The sequence below is a fragment of the Vipera ursinii genome, assembly GCF_947247035.1.
Source record: "Vipera ursinii genome assembly, chromosome: 1".
NCBI classification, from domain to species: Eukaryota; Metazoa; Chordata; class Lepidosauria; order Squamata; family Viperidae; genus Vipera; species Vipera ursinii.
The window spans coordinates 36,644,286-36,666,151 of record NC_139512.1 but is presented as its reverse complement, the minus strand read 5'-3'; the positions used below and the strand labels follow the sequence as shown (position 1 = coordinate 36,666,151).

The 21,866-nt window shown below is 37.7% G+C and overlaps 1 protein-coding gene across 1 annotated transcript in view; it reads right to left on the bottom strand.

The window, feature by feature from the left end:
* CCDC85C (coiled-coil domain containing 85C) overlaps positions 1-21,633 on the bottom strand; it is a 186,047-nt gene extending 164,414 nt beyond the window's left edge. The window contains exons 1-2 of the mRNA XM_083349080.1: positions 21,130-21,633; positions 20,105-21,040 (exon numbers count right to left, since the gene is read on the bottom strand). Coding sequence (XP_083205206.1) covers positions 20,105-20,816 — 712 coding nt within the window. The 5' untranslated portion in view covers positions 20,817-21,040; positions 21,130-21,633. The remainder of the gene's footprint in view (positions 1-20,104; positions 21,041-21,129) is intronic.
* Between the last annotated feature and the right edge of the window lie 233 nt (positions 21,634-21,866).

Here is a 21,866-nt window from a genome sequence, read left to right as displayed (position 1 = left end):
GAAGAACAAAGGCCTACAATTTTTTTTTGTCATGCCTTTCCCCAATCCCATTATTTCTTCACAACAAAATTAAAAACATAATAGCAAGATGCAGTTAAGGAAGGTTATCTGTAATCTCAAAACATATTGTTTTCAGGGCCATTTCAAGAATTAATGAGATAATGTAAATGAGGACAATATTATCCCCCTCACTGAAAATGAAATGAAGAGATTTATACATCAACAAAAGGGACGCGGTGGCTCAGTGGGTTAGGACGCTGAGCTTGTCAATCAGATGGTCGGCAGTTTGGCGGGTCAAATCCCGAGTGCCACATAGCAGAGTGAGCGCCTGTTACTCATCCCAGCTTCTGCCAACCTAGCAGTTTGAAAGCACGTAAAAATGCAAGTAGAAAAATAGGGACCACTACGGTGGGAAGGTAACAGCATTCCGTGTGCCTTTGGCATCTAGTCATGCTGGCCACATGACCACGGAGACGTCCTCGGACAAGCGCTGGCTCTTCGGCTTTGAAACAGAGATGAGCACCGGCCCCTAGAGTCGGAAACGACTAGCACGCATGTGCGGGGGAACCTTTATACATCAACAAGGGACTCAGTAAGTAAATTTCTGATTCATAGTCTATTTCATATGTCCAGAGCTGCATGTATTCCAAAATATTACACAAGTCAAAATACAGGATCTCATGTCTAACATACATTCCAGTCTCCAGAGAAACAAGTTTGTAGCTCTTAAGATCAGTGCTGAGTTTTTCCTGCTTTTTTTGCAGCCACATCACATTGTCTGCAACCAACTCTTCCAAGATCTTTGTCAAAAATTTCATTATTGTGCCAAGTATTCCCCATCCTATACCCGTGTTTTTGTCTTTGTTAAATTCTTTGTTAAGTATATTTTGCTAACCTATAAAGGTTTTCATTTTATTTATGTATTCCATGGCATCAGCTATTCCATCACATTTTGTATATCTATAACTCTGATAAATATTCTGTCTCTTCATCCGAGTCATTAATAATATGGAGCAGTGGGGAACCTAGGACTGAAATACTCATTACCTCATTCCACTCTGATTAGTGACCATTGATGAAAACTCTTTAAGAACTATTAATAGCTGTAAAAAGTGTAACACAAACAATTTTCATTTATACCATTTTAAAATGAAATTAAAAGATCCATTTTATTCAGTATTTTGTTTTCAAACAAGCACTAACTGGACTTCTATGACCTTGCAAAAAACTTCCCAAGTATTGCTCAAGTTTTGTCCTTCTTTTGCCCAGAATAAATATCAGAATTCACTCCACTCCAAGCAATTCTATTTACCCATAGCTGGAAACCACAGTTATCGCAGGCTGAGGTAATTAAGAAGAAGCCCAGAATTTCAGTAACAAGAGTTCAATGGAAATACTTCTGTATTAGTTAAGTTTAAAAAACAAAGCAACCCCCCTATCATTTTTGGAAGCTGTAAAGGGATACGGCGAGGGAAAGCTTCAAGATGTTGCAGATAGACAGACAGAGGACAATGGTGTTGGAGGGGACCAAGTCACAGTCTCATCGGTTGTTGCAGGAGGCCAGAAGATGACGCGTGCCGCCCTAAGAAGAGCGAGACGAGAGAAAGAGCAAGACCAGCAGAAAGTTATGGAATCTCCAAAGCGTGCTTACAGTGAAGATGTGGGAGGGGCGCGGTCTAAAGAAGTTTTGGGGGTCATGACAGACGTGCTCCAAAAGCTTTGGGGCGTCAAGATTGCTGATTAAATTTTTAAATTAGAATGTCAATGGAGTAAATTTATCATAGAGGAGAAAGAAAGTTTTTTTAATATTTAACACAATTTAAGATTGATGTTATTTGCTTGCTAGAAAAGTATATTAGGGTTATGGACTAAAAGTATGTGTTGAACTAAGAATGGGTACGCAAGCTCCTAATTAACAAGTTGTCTTAGAGACTGCCTAAACCTTTTTTTATTCTTTTTATTTGAACTCAAGGATGATTTGGAACTGCGAGACATTTGGCGTGATACATGCAAGAACTATTTTTGATCATAGTTTAGTTTGGTTGGAGATTATTAAGGTTAACAGAGATAGGCACTTTTGGCGCGTAACTGAGAATTTGTTTAGAAATTAGAGAAAGGTGGGAGAATGCAAATAGCAGGTGAAAGTTTTTTTTTCTTTTCTTTTTTTTTGAAATTAATATGAATAAGGACTGGGATTAAGAAAATCTATTCTGAGTAAAGCTCTTTTTCTGTTTTCCTCTTTTTCTTTTTTACTTTATTTGTAATATTAATATTGTTTGTATTCATTTTATATGAGCTAGAGGGAGATAGAATTAATAGTTTATTGTTGATAACATAGGGGTGCTTACGTTTGTTTTTCGATTTTATACCCTGTATTTAGCTCTGGGAAGTCGGGGGGGGAGGAGGGAATGGGGGAGAGGGATAGGGAGGGCTAGATAGGGGTGGGGGAGGGGGGATTAAAGTCAAAATGTATTGTAAAACTTTTTAAATAAAAAAAACAAAGCACATTGCCCAAATTATATAAGGTGATATAAAGAACATGAATTTTTATGTCTAAAGTCTTTTGCATTTAGAACCACCAAGTGTAGATTTTACTGCAATGCTTTTTCACTTCAAATTCATTGATATCAATGTATCTAAGAATATGCTACTGACAACATCAGCCCCAATGAAAATTGTTCAAGTAGCTCTTCAGCCTGCAAACATTTGGCAACCTAAATAAACTTATTGGACTTTGATGGTTCCCAGAAGCATTTTTCCAGCATTTATTTAAGCACTTGGCAAAGGAAAAGGGTGTTCTGTAGTTTGGAACTACATAACAACAAATTGGCAAAATAAGGCCAGCATCAGCTAACATGAAAATAAGAATTTGGCAGAATTTATCAAGAGGCACAATCCAAATTGCTATAAGATAAAAGGATGCCTAGTATCCTTCATCTTATAAATTTTCTTCCCATAGTCATAGTTCACTTTTTTCTCAGTGGGATAAATTATTTCTAGGATTCAGTTTCTTTATTCTGTTCTTAACTGTCTAGCCATTTTCTTTCAAAATGGCTGCTTTCTGAAAGAATTCCATTTTCCTTTTCCCATTCCTTCCCTCCCAACTGAGTTATTTCTTCAGTTGGGTATTGCAACTAAATATAGCCTGATTAAACCAGAAAGCAAAGTAAAAGGCATATGAGTAAATTACTACATGAGCACCACCTTAAAACACGAGTGATTGGTTCATATCTCCAACCAGATTACTATGTCTACACAATGTATTCTAAAATGCTGACTGTATTACTACTGTCAAGTACTGTATTTAGTTAACTCAACCTCAGTGCAATAATGTGGCTGGGATTGCTATATACTGCTAAACCAAATGCAGTTTGCTTGGTTTTGGAATAATTATTTGTTAAATTTATATCCTACTTTTCTTCCAGTAACTCAAGGCGGCATATACTGCACTCTCTCTGCTAATTTACCCCAATAATAGCAATATGGTATGTTCAGCTGAGAGGGAGAGAGGCCCAAAGCACCAGTGAGCTTCCCAGGCTGATCATGGGCTTGAACCTGTGATCTCTGCAATCCTAGTCCAAAACCTAAACACTATATCACACTGGTATAGCGACCCCAGCCAGAGTCATCTGAAACTCTGATTTATAGTTTATAACAATCTGTTTTGTATTTCAAGATTAAGTCTGTCTTCCGTATTAATCGAATAAGATTCTTAAGAGAAACTCTATTTAGCCCAGGGCTTGCACTACTGTAGCACTGGGTAATGCACATGCATGGCAATGTCATTTTGATTGTACTGTATACTAGGCGGCTTACTGATATATTAATTATAATGGTTTTTTAACCAATCAGGAGAATATGGAAAACATAATATATTGTTTGTTATATCCTTTTGTCTTTTGAAAAATCCATCTCAAGTGCATGCCTGAAACTTGGAATTCAACCTATACTGTCTCAAAATGTCGTCTTCTCCTTGTGGTTAACTTGCTTCAATTCATGAAACACTGGGCTGCCACAAATAGTTATGCAGAAAAGTTCTAATGCATGTGTAACAAACAGAAAAATTGTAAAGCGAGTGCTCCTAGGCACTAGAGCACTAATGTGTCCAGCAAAAGGAAGCTGACCCATTTCCAAAAATAGATATCTACAGGCAGGAAAAGTAGCATTGTCTCTAAGAATCTGTCTTCCCACTGCTTACTGAATTGTGAAGCACAGGAAAAGGTTAGGTCCCTCTTCTGCATTAACTGCAGGAACAAATTTCTCTTCATTGAAATGGAAGCACCATATCTCTAGAGAACTCATTTTGTGGCTAAAACTAAGAGAAATAGTATGTAATCTTTATCCAACGTGCAACAATATTCTCATTTATGAATGGAATGCATCAATTACATACACAATAACTGAAATCAAGTCATATTAAGGTTTGATTGGCTTAATGATAATTTATTGAATAAGCCAAAATTGTCTGGGTCCTCACAAGAGATTAAGCAAGCCCAAACTATTAAACTATTAAATGTATAATAGCATATTAAATATTATTTAATATTTAATTATTTATAGTTTGTGAAATATTATACTAACATTAATATTATAGCAATAAGATGTAATGCAAAAATCCTCAACTTTTTCAATCTGATTGGTGCATCTGGATTTCAAAAGTACATAACAGGTAGTCCTCACTTACTGACCACAATTGGGACTGGCAACTATGTTGCTAAGTGACACAGTTGTAAAGTGAAAAGTCACATGACTTTACCTGACTTATTATAGCAATTTGTCAGGTCTGGCTACAGTCATTAAGTTAATCACTGCAGGTCATGAAACACGATATTATGTGACTGTGACTTGCAACTTCCTACTAGGTCTCCATTGATTTGCTTGCTGAAAGCCAACTGTGAAGGTTACAAATTGTTATCTTGTGATCAGAGGACACTCTGATCATTGTAAGTGTCATGCCCAAATGATAATCACATGACTGTGCGGATGCTGTGATAGCCACAGCTTTAAGGAGCAATTATAAATCTCATTATTCAGTGCCGCTATAACTTCAAACAATCACAGAACAAGTAATTGCTGAGGTACTAAGTTGTAATAAGACTTCAAACATAAAGCACGTATGTATTCAATCAACATGAAGTTATTATTCAAAAACCAGCAAAGGATGTGTCTGTGAAGTCACTAAGAGACAGGTTCAGCCTTAATAACTGTACTTAAACCAGATACTTTTATCTAGAATTTTCAACAACTCCACACAGCAAAGGGCAATGGTAAGACACAACATGTGTATGTTACCGTTATGTGGCCTTACCGTATGTACCTTATCATTATGTGGGGCACCAAACTGTGGGAAGGCTGAATTAATTTTCTTTTTCTTGTATTGGAAGATAAAAGCCCTTGTGGCTTCCTCTCCTCTTTTAGCCAAGTCATGTGGCAACCCTAGCCACCACCTCTGATCTGCAGGCAAAAAAAAACCACTTAAACTTTCTCAGCTGGCATTGATACTTGGACTGAAAGTGATTAAGCGAGCCTCTCTAGAAAGTCAGCTGACACTGGCAAACCAAGATAAAACAGAATTTATCTTATCTTGAGAAATGTCAGATCCCTCATAAAATTCCCACACCAAGTAAGAGATTTACCCATCTATGATCACACCCCACAGGATAAGGAATGGACCTTCCTCTCCTGAACTTCACACATTCCCAGGGCAGAAACGCCTCTATTTGCACATCTAACATACTTCACATCAATGTCCATTACTTCACAATAAAATCCCCTTGTTATTAGAAGTACTATCACCCTCAGGTTTACTAATGTCATTGTCTGCCTTCCATTGCTATGCTCCATATTAGGCTGTCAAATAAAAACTACCTTCTTCTTCAAGCAGTCACAGAGCATGTTTATTTGTAACCTGACTTGGATTCAAACCCAGAACCTTTTTTTTCTAACCTCTGCAAGAACCATATGAACATCTATATATTAACTTGTTTTATAATAAATACAAAGTAAAATGTAACATTTACATAAAATATGAAGAAAGCACAGCTCATGTACTTTTTCCTAAGAATTATCTGTATTACATAAAAATTTTAGGATGCAAAAAAGAGATTAAATAAAGTTGTTCCAAAACTGGTGCTTACTCTCACCCTGCCATTTGGCCATGCTAATTGCAAAATATCACAGATGAGCATCAGGATTACAACTCTGCACATCCTGACTCTTGCCACACTTCAGAGGAATTCCAGGAAATAACAAGCTGCAAGCCTCACCCTCTTTTCACTCTCCTACCTAGCCATTAATAGCCTATGTAGCTCCATAATTTCAGTTATCCATCTGTATCCACCCTAAGATACACAAACAATATAACATCTGGACATTCAGGTTCCAACAAAGGCAACAAATAGACTGACCTAAATTGCAATCCACTCATGGTCAATACAGTATTGCATATGTTTTCCACAAAAATTCATCACCTCTTGCATCAAATTATGGAATCTGATCAGACTTGTATAAGAGGATTTTTACATGTCTAAAAATTGTAACGATCAACACTGACAATGCCATTTTTATTATATCATTTACCCAAATCCCCTCTTTGATAGAACTTTTAACAAGTACTAGACAACCTGTGATCCATTGGACCATTGTTTTAGAAATATTTCTTTATCTAAACAGAGAAACAAAATGACCAAGGGCAAAAAAAAACCCAGTGGTAATAGGAGCAATTTCTGACTTCCTACCACTTGGCTGTAGCTAACTGCCCTCCAGCAGTTGATGGTGGGATCAGTTTTCCCAGCCTCTGCAGGATTAGGGCAGGCCTGGTCTACCTGGCCTCCAGTGGTAATGGAGGAACCGATCTACCCAGCCTCCAATGGGCTGGGGCAGGACCAGCCTATTGAACGTCTGGGCAATAGTGTGGCAGCACTGAAGCAATCCCAAACTTGCCAAATATCAATCCAACAGAAGTCATGTGTTCCAGATTTTGGACACATTCTATAATATAACCCATTTGAGGTACCTTGTTCCAAAAATGGTTGCCCTATGACACAGGTTACAGACACAAGAGTTTTAGTAATATATAGAAGCATTTTTGCACGTAATGACTTAATTGACAAAGAAGAGGATGATGTCAAAAGCGCAAACATGCATTGATTCTTTTTCCTGCAGAGTCTGGTCCACAATTCACTTTAACTACCTTCAATTTCCCAGCACATTTAGTCACACCACACTCCCATTGTTCAATCTGCCCTTGGCACACTATATACATCAGATAAACATTTCAAGCCACAATATTTTTTGTCACTCTATTAAGAACATTCTGATATGAAGAAATGTGATTTCATTGCTGCAATTTGGCCTAGATGACTAATGCTCTAGTGGCTTCCAACTGCTCTCCAACTAGGTCACTAATCAACTTGAAGTGAATCATGCTGATCCATTACTTTTCTTTTCTTTAAAGAGAAAATATGAGACATAATCAGGACAACTGATCTTCAGCTTAATAGTCAAAAAGAGACATTAACATGTTATCTGTGTAGCTCAGTCACTTCCAGGATGAGAAAATCATTACAAACTTAATAATATTATATATGAAGAAAGATTATTATGTAATTATATAAAATAATATATTATATTACTATGTCAATATATCATATATATAAAAAGACTGAGGTGGGTTTATATTTGCATTTAATTTAGCCTAACAATTTCATCTATGGGGTAGGGGAAGCCCTGCATTGGGGGATGGGGGTGTGTGTTCAGCATCGAACTTTCAACATCTTTCTCTGATCAGGCCATTAAAAAAAGATATCCAACTACAAGACTTTGGAGCCATTGTTTTACCCTTTATTTTGAACAGAATATTCAGAAACAATCAATGTGTATTGTCAGGACAAAAAAACCCAGATCAACACATGAAGTTTAAAGCCGCACAGGAATCTTCTCAACTAGCAGTCAGCACCTGGTCATAGATAAGGATTAGATAAGGATAACAGAAAAGGGGTCTGGATTTAGTTCATTTGTAGCTTCTAATGACTCTAAACGGATCCCTCTCTTTATCCCTCCCTTGGCGTTGCCAGTCCTTCTCCTACAATATTCCTGCATCTGAGCAAATCCAAGGTCTACATTATTATATCAACTATAAGAGGGCTTTTCAACCAGTTGAAAACACAGTTAAAGTGAATCTGGTTTCCCCATTAACTTGGCTTCTGAGAAGGTTGCAAACGGGGATCACATGACCCTGAAACATTGCGACAATCATAAATATGAATCAGTTGCCAAGCATCCAAATGTAATTCACGTGTCCCTGAGGATGCTGCAACAGTCATAAGTGTGAAAAAATGGTCACAAGTCACTTCTTTCAGTGCCATTGTAACTTAGAACAGTCACTAAGCGAACAGTTGAAAGTTGAGGACTACCTGTACTTTATCACTTTTTTCCTTTTTTTTCATCAACTTTTTGACATTTTGCTAAGCGACTGATGGTACTCGAATATTGTCATATTCTAAAAGTGGTATAATCTGTGAAAAGGTTGAAAAGCACTGAACTATAACATCTCTTAGCAGACATTCAATACTCAGGTTTTAATTTTAATAGACCTCTTTCCAGGCCTCTTAAGAGACAGAATTATCTTAAGAGAGCAGTCATGCTTAAAAAAAATCACACCATTTCTTTCAAATTAAACCACTGTCAGAAGAATGAGGAAGTAAAGCAGTCAAACACACTGGATATACCGGTACTTGTCCCATAAGGGGGAAGTTATTTCCTCATATTTGGGGATTTCTTTTAAAATTTTATGAAGCTTTTAAAATGAGTGGACGTAAATGTGCAATATTGGTGCCTGGACTTTATTTGACTCCAATTGTTATCATTCCCAGGTATCATAGCCTGTATTCACCACCAAATTGGGAAAAGTTGGTTTGTACTGCTCTATGCTTCTTTCACTGCTTCACAAATCTATTATTATATTTTTAAATAAGCTTATCCCCCACCACCACCCCATTTTTGCTACAAGAAAGAGCTGATTAGTTATGTATCTAATAAAAAGTATGGATAACTGCCAAGAGTTGCTGGGTGTCAGGCACCATATGAATTTAATTTATTATAGTTCATCAATTGGGGGGGTAAGCTAGAGATTTAGGTTGATTTGGCATTTCTTTCACCTATCCAGCCCTTCCCGAGGGCCTGGGATAAGCAGATGTTATTCTTCTGATGATGCTAAAGATATTGTCACAAGATGTAAGCTGTTGCAAATAAAGCTGCCTTTGCAGTTGACTGATGGTGATTTTGCCAATGCCAGTGGTATTCAATTGGTGCTCCAGATCTTTTGAGATTGCATCCAAGATGCCTATCACCATTGCTACTATCTTTGCTTTCTTTTGCCAGTAGTCATTCTACTGTTTTGTATTTTTCTCCAGTACTTTCTCTTTTATTTTGCTCTCTCCGGGTACAGCCACATCCACTCTCCAGGCTTTTTCATCTTATTGACAATTCTCAAGTCTGGAGTGTTAGAGGTAAGCGTTTGTCTGTTTGAATTCTCAAGTCCCAGAGCACCTTCGCTTCTTCATTTTCTATTGCTTTGTCTATTTTGTGTTCCCACAAGTTTGTGCTTGCAGGCAAATGGTATTTCTTGTCGATATTCCAAGGCACCTTTGTTGCTACTTTGTCATGCCATTGTCTGTAGTCAGTCTGTGCAATCTGTTGCAGCAGGTAATTAGGTTGTTCACTGTTTCTTCAGCTTCTTTGAAGAGAAAGTATTTGCTGTCCCTTGCTGTCTTCTTAATTCTGGTTGTGTGTGCATTTATTCTTAAGATTAGTCTTGTGAAGCCAGAATTAGCTTCTCTATTTCTTTCTTCAACTTTCCTGCCCTTAACCATTGTTATCTGCTTTGCCTGGCTTTTTATGTACTGAACACAGAATACTTTGCCTTCCCAGGTCTGTTTTTCCCCCTTCATTTAGCCTTTTTTGTAGGCCAATTGGGTTTCTCTAGTACTCAGTAAGCCTTCATGGTATACTAGCTTTAGTACATCTTCTTCACTATCCTTCTTCCAATCCCCTTTTTACTCCTTCAACTGTCTGGTGTACTTGCAACATTCCCCACCCACTTATGTTCCTTGACAAGTAGTCTGTCAACATTGTCGCATGGATGAAAGGCATGATTCATTATGATTTTATGATTGTAAGGTAGCTGCATTGAATTACCTGGAGAGGCCAGTGCACATATTCCTTAGTCTGATACATGATTTGTTTGTAGTTCAGCACAATGTAGAACCCAGCCACATACTGAAACTGAGCAGTATACTGAAGAGCAGGCTTGTCCATATAGGAGTGTGATGTGACAACAATTCAACTGTGCTTGTGCAAGCCACTCTTGTGCACACAATGCTAAGTCAATGCCAGAATTCAATTTTGGGGCCTTGGGCTCTCTGTGAGCCACTGCACTCACTGCAACAACTCTACTCTGCATCTGAATCGTAACCACTTTTCCCAAAAGATCAAATATTGTGAGTCTCTATATACATTGATCAATATGGTAATGAAGTGTTCCCAAACAAGAGGATTTAAATAGATTTAAACCTGTTCTCTATTCCAGTTATGTCTCTTCTGATATATCTGCTGTATTTTTTAAAAAAAAAATTCCTCAAACTGATTAACAGTAGTTAACAGAAGCATTTTGTGCTAATTGGATATGAAAGGATTCTCACCCTTCCACAACTCCCTGTACTTCCTTAAAATATGATGTTTTGAATCCTAATCCTTTTGAAGGAGGGGGGTTGGGTTTCTAAAGCCGAGGAGAGATTATTTAAGAATAAAAAGTTGAATTCCAGCCAATATATCAAAATGTCCTCATCTTACAAACACAACTGAGACTGGAACTTCAGCTGGTAATCAATGTGATCATTAAATGAGTAGCACCTGATTTATGACCTTTTGGTGGTAGTCATTAGCTGAATCACACAATAGTTAAGCAAATCCAGTTTTCCCCATTGACTTTGCTTGTTGTAAGCTCCCTGGGAAGGTTGCAAATAATAATCATGTCACCTAGAATGCTGTAACTGTCATAAATACATGCCAATTGCCAAAGACCCAAATTTTGATCATATCACCATGGGGAAGCTGTAACGTTGTGACATGACCCTCTGTAAGTCCCTTTTTTCAGCACAGTTGTAACTCTGAATGGTCTTAAGTCAAAGACTATCTGTACCGCATATGTACCTACTCAAATTTTAATGTTCTACTTTGCTTATTTAAAGAAAAAATCATATCTTATCTGGGACATCAACTTTCTAAGATTTTATTTTAAAGGCCTACAAGTCTCTGTATATGCATGTTGAGAAATAGGGGTAGGACTTCAAAATGTATTCTTTTGTAAACTACTCTGAGACGATCTTTAAAGAACTGCTACTCACTGCTGTGCTTCTCAATGTCAATCAAAGCAATCCTGATAAGAGGAAACATTTGCATATGTATAAATGTATTTTTCCACAAAGCACTTAAGATCTTATTGAATACAGATGCTAAACTGCCACTTCAGAGCACACATACTGTATCCATAACAACTTATTTTGAAATCCTATGAAGAAAAGTCACATAGAATTTAGCAAATGTTACATGCATTTTAATGTCTAACACTTGACGCTCAGAAAGCAGAATGTCCAACACTCCTAGAGAAAAGTGGTAAAAAATATTGGCTTCCATCCAGATAATTCCTTCCCACACAAGTGGCCAAGAAATAGAAGGATCTATGCTCACACACATGAGCAAATTATAACAAAGCTTAGGGAATCTATTGTCTGATGTGCAAATTATTCTAATAGTGTGCTGTGACGGAAACAGAGAGCTGATTCACTGAATCCTTTTCAGCAATGAGAGGTAGACATATTTAAGCCATATCACTTAACACTTCACAGACTTCTTAGAGGTAGTATAAAAAGATACAATAAAAGAAATAGAAATTTTTCCCATGCAATAGGGTATGTGAAAAAGGTTTACACCTGAGTCCCAGTCCTCATACACAGAGAATATTTATTTCTGGTGAAAGATAAAATCTACCTAAGGCAAAACATACATCCATAAACATCATTCTTACATATCCTGATTAACAGAAAAGTAACCTTTGGCACATATTTACAAAAACAGAAGTTTTCTTTTTTCCTGAATGAATGGATAATACAAAATTGAAATTTAGCAAAATAACTTGTCTGAAACAGCCCTTAGGTCCATCTAGTTCAGTGTTGAAGTAATTCTCCAGAGTTCTAAATGAGGTTAAACTCGACTTCTCAATCACTGAGTTATGGCATAGAATAGAATAGAATAGAATAGAATAGAATAGAATAGAATAGAATAGAATAGAATAGAATAGAATAGAATAGAATAGAATAGAATAGAATTCTGAAGGGGACCCTGGAGGTCTTCTAGTCCAGTCCCTGCTGAAGCAGGAGAACCTATACCATCTCAGACAGGTGATTGTCTAATCTCTTCTTAAAAATGTCCAGTTATGCAGCTCCCACGATTTCTGGAGGCAAGCTGTTCCACTGGTTGATTGTACTCACTGTAAGGAAGTTTCTCCTTAATTCCAAGTTGCTTCCCTCTTTAATCAATTTCCAAACATTGTTTCTCGTCCTTCTGTCTGGTGCTCTGGTGAACAACGTGACCCCTTCTTCCTTATGGCAGCCCCTCAGATACTGGAATACTGCTATCATGTTTCCTGTATTTCTTTTTTCTTTAGATTAGCCAAACCCAAGTGTCTCAGCCATTAATACTAGTTGAAAATAGGATGGGGGGAAAGGGTGTTGTTCAAACTAGTTCTATAATGACATTTGCATCAGATTTCTAGGCAGATTCTCAACCAAACACTAATAAATCCCAAGCGTATTTAGTTTTAAGAATGTTGTTGTTAGTTGCGAGGTTGAGTCCGACCCATCATGATCCCATGGACAACGTTCCTCCAGGTTTTAGGAATAATGTTACCCAATACATTTCTTACATATTATGACTATGTTCCAACCAACCTAGCCACTGTATATTTAACGGGATTTGCACATCGATCTCATTGGCTGTGACTATTTTCTTACTATTCAGTAGCCATATCTACTAGGTGGTATGAATACATGTAGACATTGTATGCTGTGATTCCATTTATGCTACTTTTTTCAAATGTTCAAGGTAGTTCACAAAAGACAGCAATTACACATGCATTAATCCACAAACCAAGTATCAGTCCCAGGGTTTCCAACAACTGCATCAGAATGTTGTATCTAGCAGAGGGAGAACAGCAAAACTTCCTGCAGCTATTCTTCTCTGCTAAAGAGCGGGTGGGGCTAGGCTTAGTTTTATTTTATGTTTTACTTTTCTTTTACACCAGGGGTAGGCAACCTTGGCTCTTTTATGACTCGTGGACTTCAACTCCCAGAATTCCTGAGCCAGCCATGCTTGCTCAGGAATTCTGGGAGTTGAAGTCCACGAGTCATAAAAGAGCCAAGGTTGCCTACCCCTGTGCTACACCATCGAAAGACCTCTCTATTGTTCAGAAATATTTTAATACGGCTTTTAAAAGGCAAGCTGTTCAAATAAACATATTAGCAATAAAGAAATAAACAGGTTCATAGGATTATGCAATAGAGTGGATTCTGATACTCAGTAAAGTGACCCCTGTCCTACTCTGACAAAGGCTCCATGGACTAAATAATATCACATATCGTCAATGTAAGAAAAGTTGTCTGAATAGATTCAGGTTCTCCTGCATTTTTTTTCAAACACTGTATGGTGTTTTTGAAATATTCATATTCACACTATGAATCTTTACGACAGGCAGTATACAGAATTGGGAAATCCGTTTTGTTATTTTTAAAAGTTACTCTTTAGTACATTAGTAAAACCTTGAAATCCAGTTGTTCAAACCAGATCAATAGAATGGCTTAAGCAATCCAATATCCAATTAACAGCATAAAAACATGCATGAGCATAGTCAGAAGTTTGTGATCTGCAGCAGATCCAAATTCGCAAGTGCTTATCCTTCTAGAATTCTTTTTCATCAACTTAAAGGAAACATACTTTCTATCTCTTACCTCTTTTAGACAAAATCAGTTAGAAAACTTCCATGAGTGACCTTAGGAAGAAAGCTGTACGTAGTCAGCACTTGCCTTGCGAAAGGCCAGATTAGGCCTGCTTGATCAGCAAAGGAAGCAAAAGACAGTGAAGGTCAGCTAGTGTGGGAGGGGTCGTGAAGTGCAGGGGGCGAAAAGGGCATGGATATGGGGAGATAGGAGGATGGAGAGAGTGGCAGCACCCTTGCAGTCTGAAGAGTGCATGGGCTGTCAAGCACCTGAAGTTTGATCACATGACTGAGTTGGCACTCTAACAACTATAACTTTGGGGACCGGACAGAAGTCCCTTTGCAACTCACCACTGTCACTGAGCAGTTGTTGAGTTAATGGCCATAAGTCAAGGGCTATCTGTCACCCTTTCAATGATAAACTGAATATATACATATCAAATATGGCAGCCCAGTCCAAACAGTAACTGGGTTCACATATCATACTAGGTCTAAACCAAACAAAATACAGCATAGCAAGTTACATGAACCCGGATCGTGCATTCTCCTCAGTGTATTGACAATATGTAGATTAGCCTTCCATAACCTGGTATCCTCCAGAAAGCTGATAGGACAATTTTTTTCTGAATACTACCCCTCCCAGAAAACACGAAGAATAGACAACATCCTGAGGAAATTACATTGATGGTACCTTCCTTTCCTTATGCCAACATTAATTTTTGCCTTTGCATTTCAAGAAACAATACAATTGAAAAAGAGCTACAGGGCCAAGCAGTTTCTCAAGTCCAGAACCATCCAGTTTAATGTAGGGCGTGGTGGTTTGATCGCCTAGAGGGTAGCTTAGGCAAGTTGCCAGAGATGTGTTAGTAACATCGGTGTTTTCAGAGAATCTAGCAAAGAATTGCTAATATTTCCACAGAGCAGATAAGAGCAGATTTATGTACCAGATGGATTCATCACCAAGCTAGTTTTTCATTGAAAGCATACTCTGGTCACTGAGAAATTACACTACTTATATTCCACAAATATCATTGAATAAAGGAAGATCAGAAAAGAGGTTAGATATGAATGAGGTAGAAGAAATTTGCAAAAATATTTTTGGTGGCCTCCTGCAAATCAATAACATCAAGAGTCAACAATTCAGTCTTTCTGAATTAGTTCGGTAAATTCAAATAAATTTAATTTGGTAAATTTAGTCAAAGTAGTTTTCTTAGCAACAATATGGAATTGATTTATTCTACCATTTTAAAAAATATTCTTAGTCTAGCTTGTGGCCTTGAGATTCTTTATGAAATCCAGAACTAGTTTAAATCCTACTTTTTGAGATCACCCAAGGTCAGTTAGGTGTTGCCACCTGTATACGGCTGTGAGAGAATATGTAAATCTAGCCTTCAGGTACATTCAAATTGCTCCTTTATTGTTGTAAACATACGTGAGTTAATGGTAAATGTGTTATCACATGCAGGACCTGGAAGAGGAAGAACAGATGCTGGAAACCTTTACTGGCGCTAAATAACAGCATTGTTCCTTCAAGTTTAACTCTTGTTAAGGCACTTGTTTCTTTGTAATGTTACAGCTTGTCTTTCAGTAAGCCATTTTGTTTACATATTCTCATAAATGTTTGAAGGTATTGTGCAAATCTTATGTATAAAAGCTGACAGTTTCCCTCTATCTTTCCACCATATAAAGCACTTGTACTTTTTTGTCTTACCTACTGCATCTGCCTTCTCCTGTCAAAATTCTGTTGCATAAATTATTCACCTTTTCCCACTCAGAAATTAAGTCCACCCCGAAATCATATACTATTTCACCCCAAAAAAAACACCTTCTTTATCTAAGCTAAATATAGCATCACAGAATCATAGAGCTGGAAGGGACTTTGGAGGACTTGAAGTCCAACCTCCTGCCCAAGGTAAGAGTCATTATACCACCTCAACAAATTGTTGCCTATTTGGTACTTGTGTATTTGGCTTTTACTGCCTAAATGAATGGCCTTACTTTTCTCAGCACTGAACTGCATCTTGTTACATAGGCCCCAATGCTCAAGTCTTTCAAGATCCTTCTGAATCTTGGGTCTATCATCCAAAGTACTTGTTAATTCACCCCACTTGGTGTCATCCACAAATCTGATAAGCGCTTTTTCAATCCCCTCATCTAGATCATTTATGAAGAGGCTGAAGAACATGTGGCCCAAGACAGAACCTTGATGTATCCTGTTGCATGTTTCCCTCCATGTAGATGTAATTGCAGGACTACATGCTGAATGCAGTTAGTCAGCCAACTTCAAATCAATCTGGTGGTGGTATTTTCTATCCCACATTATTCTAACTTACCAAGAAGTAGGCTGTAGTCTATTTTGTCAAATGCCTTACTGAAGTCTAAGTAAATTATGTGCACAGCATTTCTTTGGTCCACTAATTAAGGCACTTTGTCACAGAAAGCAATACAGTTTGTTTAGCATGATCTGTTTTTAACAAACCTAAGCTACTTCTAGTAATCACCTTGTTCATTTCTGTGTGCTCACAAATCCACTGCCTGATTATTTTTTCCAGGTATTGATGTCAAGCTGATTGATCCGTAGTTTCTTGGATCTTGTTTTTCCCCTTTTTGAAGAATGGAACCACATTAGCTCTTTTCCAGTACTCTGAAGTTCCTCCACGCTTCAGGAGTTCTGAAAAATTTCATTTAGTGGTTCCAAGATCACATCTGCCAGCATGCCTATACATGCTTTATTATGGAATCTTTGGTATTTTCTGAACTTGGTTGTTATCTGCAGATGTTTCATTACCCAACTAGGTAATATTACCTGTGTCATTGATGTTACCTAGTTGGGCATTGAAATTCCTGCAAACAAACAAACAAGCTCAGAAAGCAGTAAGGACTCTACAGTTCAACCCTGGGTTACATATATTTCCTTCTATTGGATGCATGCTTTATCTTTGAAACTCTTCCACAATTTCTATTTTAAAAATACTGAAGCAGAGACAAATCTCTGTCATTTGACCATTTCCACTAATAACTCATAACTCTTCCAGAAATATCCAGTAATTAATTTGATCCTATCCATCCAAGTTACATCTTCTGTTTGCTTCCTTCAATCTTGTCAAGCATAATTTGTTATAATCCATCTGCTTGTATCACATGCCCAAATAATAATAATGCTTGCCCAGAGACTTATTGATTTGTTATTCTCATACTTTGCATTAATTCAAGAAAGATCTCTGGAGGAAGAAAAACTGGTTCTATACATTTTACTTTAGTCAAATATTTTCCATTAAATTCCCTCTTAATTCTGTATGAAAGTTGACATTAAGATCAACATGATTAATTCATTAATGCCCTTGTCTTGACCATTTCTTCCCATCATCTTGTGAGAAAGTATTCCATCTTTCTTATGTAAGTGCTTATTTACTTTTCATTTTGGCTACATCTTCTATCATACCTCTGAGATATATCTTAGCAATGCTGAAATGTGTTATCAGAGCTTCAGGGTATAGAATACTTTAGGGACAAACTTCATCTTCCTCCCCAGATTCACCCAATTACCAGATTAAAATCCATTGACTTTACAGTTAAAGGTATAAAATGCAAATGTATCCGATAATGATGTCTGCCAACAAAGGATAAGTAAACTGCTGGAGCAAGCAACCTTTCCTGCTGGAGAGACATAGCTGCAGACTAAACACAATTACTATTATCCTGGTATAGAACCATTAAGTTCAAGTCATTGGAGGCACTGTTAATAAACCTATTGTAAACTAGCATAGGAAAACATATGGGACTTTGTGAAGTTTTTCATTCTAAATTACCCATACAGATAGTCCTTGGTTTACAATGGTAACTGGGACTAGGATTGCCACTGCTAAGCAATGCAATCATAAAACATATCATATGACAACATTGCTTAGCAACAGCAACCCCAGCAGTCCTGGTTGCCCTTATAGCCCCAAGATATGCAGGTTATTAAAAAGGAATCCCAGTTAAGGAGCACTAGGGTGCCACAGGAGGCTAGTGTGGTGCTGCAGGGAATGGGGTAGGCTAGAAGATGCACCAGCAGCACTGGCATAGGCCAGAGATGAGTCAAGGGAGGCCCGGGGCAGGGTGAGGAGTCTTAGGACACTGTGGGCAAGGGATGCTGCAGGTGCAGTTAGGTTTACTGACATCGTACTATTGGATCAAGGGAAAAATCTACAAATATTTAACAGGAGGATGAAATAAATATCTTGGTTTGCACAAGGGAATTCCATGCTACATTTCAATATATTTAATGCTATTTTAAAAAACTGGGTTACTTATATACTTTTATACTTTTTATACTTTGTTCTTTTTCATTTTTTTATCCTTTCTTTCCCAGATCTTTATATAAAAACATATATAAGATTTACTGAGAGTCACCTCAGAACACTAAACCTGATACAGCATTGCCTAGAAATATAATTAGTGGGATTTCATTTCCAAAGAAATGGAGCAAAAGGTCAGGTTTTTTATTTACTGAATCTAATACTAAGCCACATACAATGATCAATCTTTGATGTAATCCATAAATCCATTGAAAAAAATCTAACCAAGAGCCTAAAAATCTGAATTCATTTAGTTGCCCCCAAGAAATCAATCTCTGCACACAACATCCAGAAAATAAACAAATTAAAAAATGTAGGAGATAACTATTTCTGTGGAAGCCTCACTCCATGAAAACTCAGTGGTTTGGGCATTAGGATTTACATAAAAATTTCAAAAGGCTGTGAGTGAAATTTTAAAAAATGGAATTCTGGCTGGTTGTTCAATTTGCCTAATACGAGTCACATGTCACATGCCCAGATACCTACTACTGCTTATTATTAAGTTATTAGCTCAAAGGCCTCCAGCAAGATGAGCTGAAAATACAAAGGAGTATATAAAATAAGTAGAATACTTTGGAAATCAGCTCAGTCTCTAAAAATAGAGACCCTAAAATATTTAAATGCATTCATTATTGAACAACCTAATTAGTGTCAAATCTTAAAACACAGAAGATAAATTCATATTACACAAAAATGCCAACAATTTTAAACACTCTTATTCAGAGGTACTCATCCTGCTAAATATTGAATTCCAAAGCCAATAAGTAATGTTTTTACCTACTATGACAGCTGATGGCTTTAAAACATTACCCCCAGTATTAGGACCATTCATTTTACCACCCATCACCATACCCAAAAACATAGGTAGAAAGATGAAAGAATTTTCTTTCTAGAAAGAAAAGATAACCTGTGTTTCTTTAGACCACAAATAATTATTAATCTAATAACTGAAAGGTCCAACACAAAAATGTCTTCACATAAAGATGTAGTTAAAAGCATTTGGCAGTGATGTGAATAAGCATCACTGGATGGAACAATAATGTTTTACAGCCAACCAAGGGAAAAATTACTTTTGATTAAAATCCAGAATGCCATCACCTGAGCCCCACGTCAGTTCTCACTGCTACTGTGTACTCATCTCCACCAAGTGAAGCTACATCCCATGGCATCTTCTGTCCCAAAGTTCATCTATGTAAGGTAATAAATTAAAATTGGCAAGACCCCAGGACAAGGTAGCTTGTTTTTGCAGATAATACCTTAAAAATGCAACATCAAAGTATAGTCTAAATGTCTGTGGTAAAAACAAGACCATATTACAAACAGGAAGAGGAAGAATTCCTAAATGAAAGGCCAATACTATTACATAAACATACATCCGTTGTGCTTTCAATTAAATGTGCTAGTAGAAACACGGGTGAGATTAAGTCCTGTACTAGTGTTAATTAAAGAGAACTATATATTAACATGTGGCTATGGGATAGATTTTCATATAAGCTTGCATAAAACAGGTGAAGCAAGATCCATTCTTCTACCATAAACATGCAGGTTTTTTATAGGCAACAAAGTGTGAAGAAAACTTTTACCTGGCAAGACAAGATGTACAAGCTTTGACTACAGTCAAACTTCCACCGATGGGTCCCCTCAGCAAGCTGTCTGGAAGCCAACTTACTCTTTATACAAAAACAAAATGCATGAATTAAAAACCAGGACCTACCATTGAGACCATTTGGGATGCTCCTGTGGTGAAGAGGAGCAGAAAGGTCATCCATAGATCTCCGGATGGCTCCAGCTTTGTTTTCAACAACTTTGTGATGGTGAAGGAGATGGTGGTGGTGGTGATCTGGACTTCCTGCACTGCCAGCACTAGATGTACTACTCCCATCTCCAACATCCCTAGTTCCAGAACCCCCATTGAGGTTGGTGAGACTAGCTTGGCTATCTATGGAGCTTCGGGAGCCTGCTCCATTCCTCTCTTCATCCAGCATTAGCACAATCTCCTTCAGCTCAACATTCTCTCTCAGGAGGGATTCTTGCTTAGCTTCTAATTCTTTCAGCTTCTGTTGGTACATTCCAACTTCCTTCCACATTACACCTGCAGTGTGTCTCCCAAACCTCTGCCATTCTCTGGACAGCTTTTTCCCCTTTTGCCTGTCATCATCCAAGAAACAGCAGAGCTCCCTCAGTTCCTGGTTATCATCCTGCAGCTTCTGATTAACTTCTTTCAAACCCCTGATCTCGTGCAGGTGAACTTGCAGTCTTCTGTTCACATCTTTCATCAAGTTGCTGTGCTCCACCATCAAGTTCATTTTTTCATTTTCTACTTTCTTCAACCTTTTCACCAACTCTTCCTTGTTCCATCTCAAAAGATCTTCTTCTGTCATTTTGGTCAGGTCTTCCTTTGACCCTTCCACAGAATTTTTTGCCATATTTATATTCTACTTCCCCTTTGGAAGGAGATAAGAAGACACAGACTGTTCTTTTCAAGGAATATTATTTTAAATACTCTGTAAGTTCAAACTTCACAGCAACATTGCAGAATGTAATTTTGTATTTTAAAAATCCTACAATTCTTCAGGGAGGACAAGATCACAAAAAACTGTAAATCTATTCATTTCTGTGAAATGTTTTCTCCGCCTCACAACTCCCATGCCTAAATAAAATAAAAATGAAAAAGAATGAGCACCCAAAGCTTCGTATATATTTTTAAAAGCCTTTCAAAAGTGAAGCAAGTCAACTTACCAAATGCTAACACAGCCTCAGCAATAAGAATGAATCTGTTAGCTTAAAAATCAACCTGCTTAGGTTCAGTATCCACGCCGCGTAGATTTCCAACAGATAAAAGCTATATAAGGTTGAGAAACGTCCAGGTTCTAGCTTAAATGACCAACCCTTCCGTCCGCAGCAATTAAGAGTTAGAAAGAATAAAATAAAATGCAGATTTTTGAAAACCGATCCCTTCCTCCGCTTTTTTATGCTTTTAGTTCTAAGACAGCCCTCCGGATGATGTCAGTCTCTTTGTAAACTGCATTTAAATTTTCAGAACCACCGTCGGAAAGGAACTGAGAGCTTAGAACAAGGCATCGCCTATTTCAAGCGAGAGGGAAGAAGGAGGACGGGAAAGGACATTCCAGGATGAGAATCTGCAATACACCTTGGAGAAGCAACACGAAAAATAAACGCAAGGACCAAAAATAAAAGAGAAATCCAATAAGCACAGCGGCTTATGTACGCGCACAGCTGCACTCGATCCTCCGGCACTGCTCAGTTTTATCGGAGGGAGGGAATTAGCGGGTTTGGCTCCTCCTCCCGATTCCTGATTGGCCAATCAGATGGTCCGGGCTCGGTTCTTCTCCATGCCCCAGCCTGGTGCGTTCAGGTTGCATTTCGCTTTCCGCCTTGGGTCGGGTTACGGGGAGAAGCGATAATTTCTCCCGGAACCAATGACCTGGCGGCAAGAGCGCATTTCAAAAAAGCAG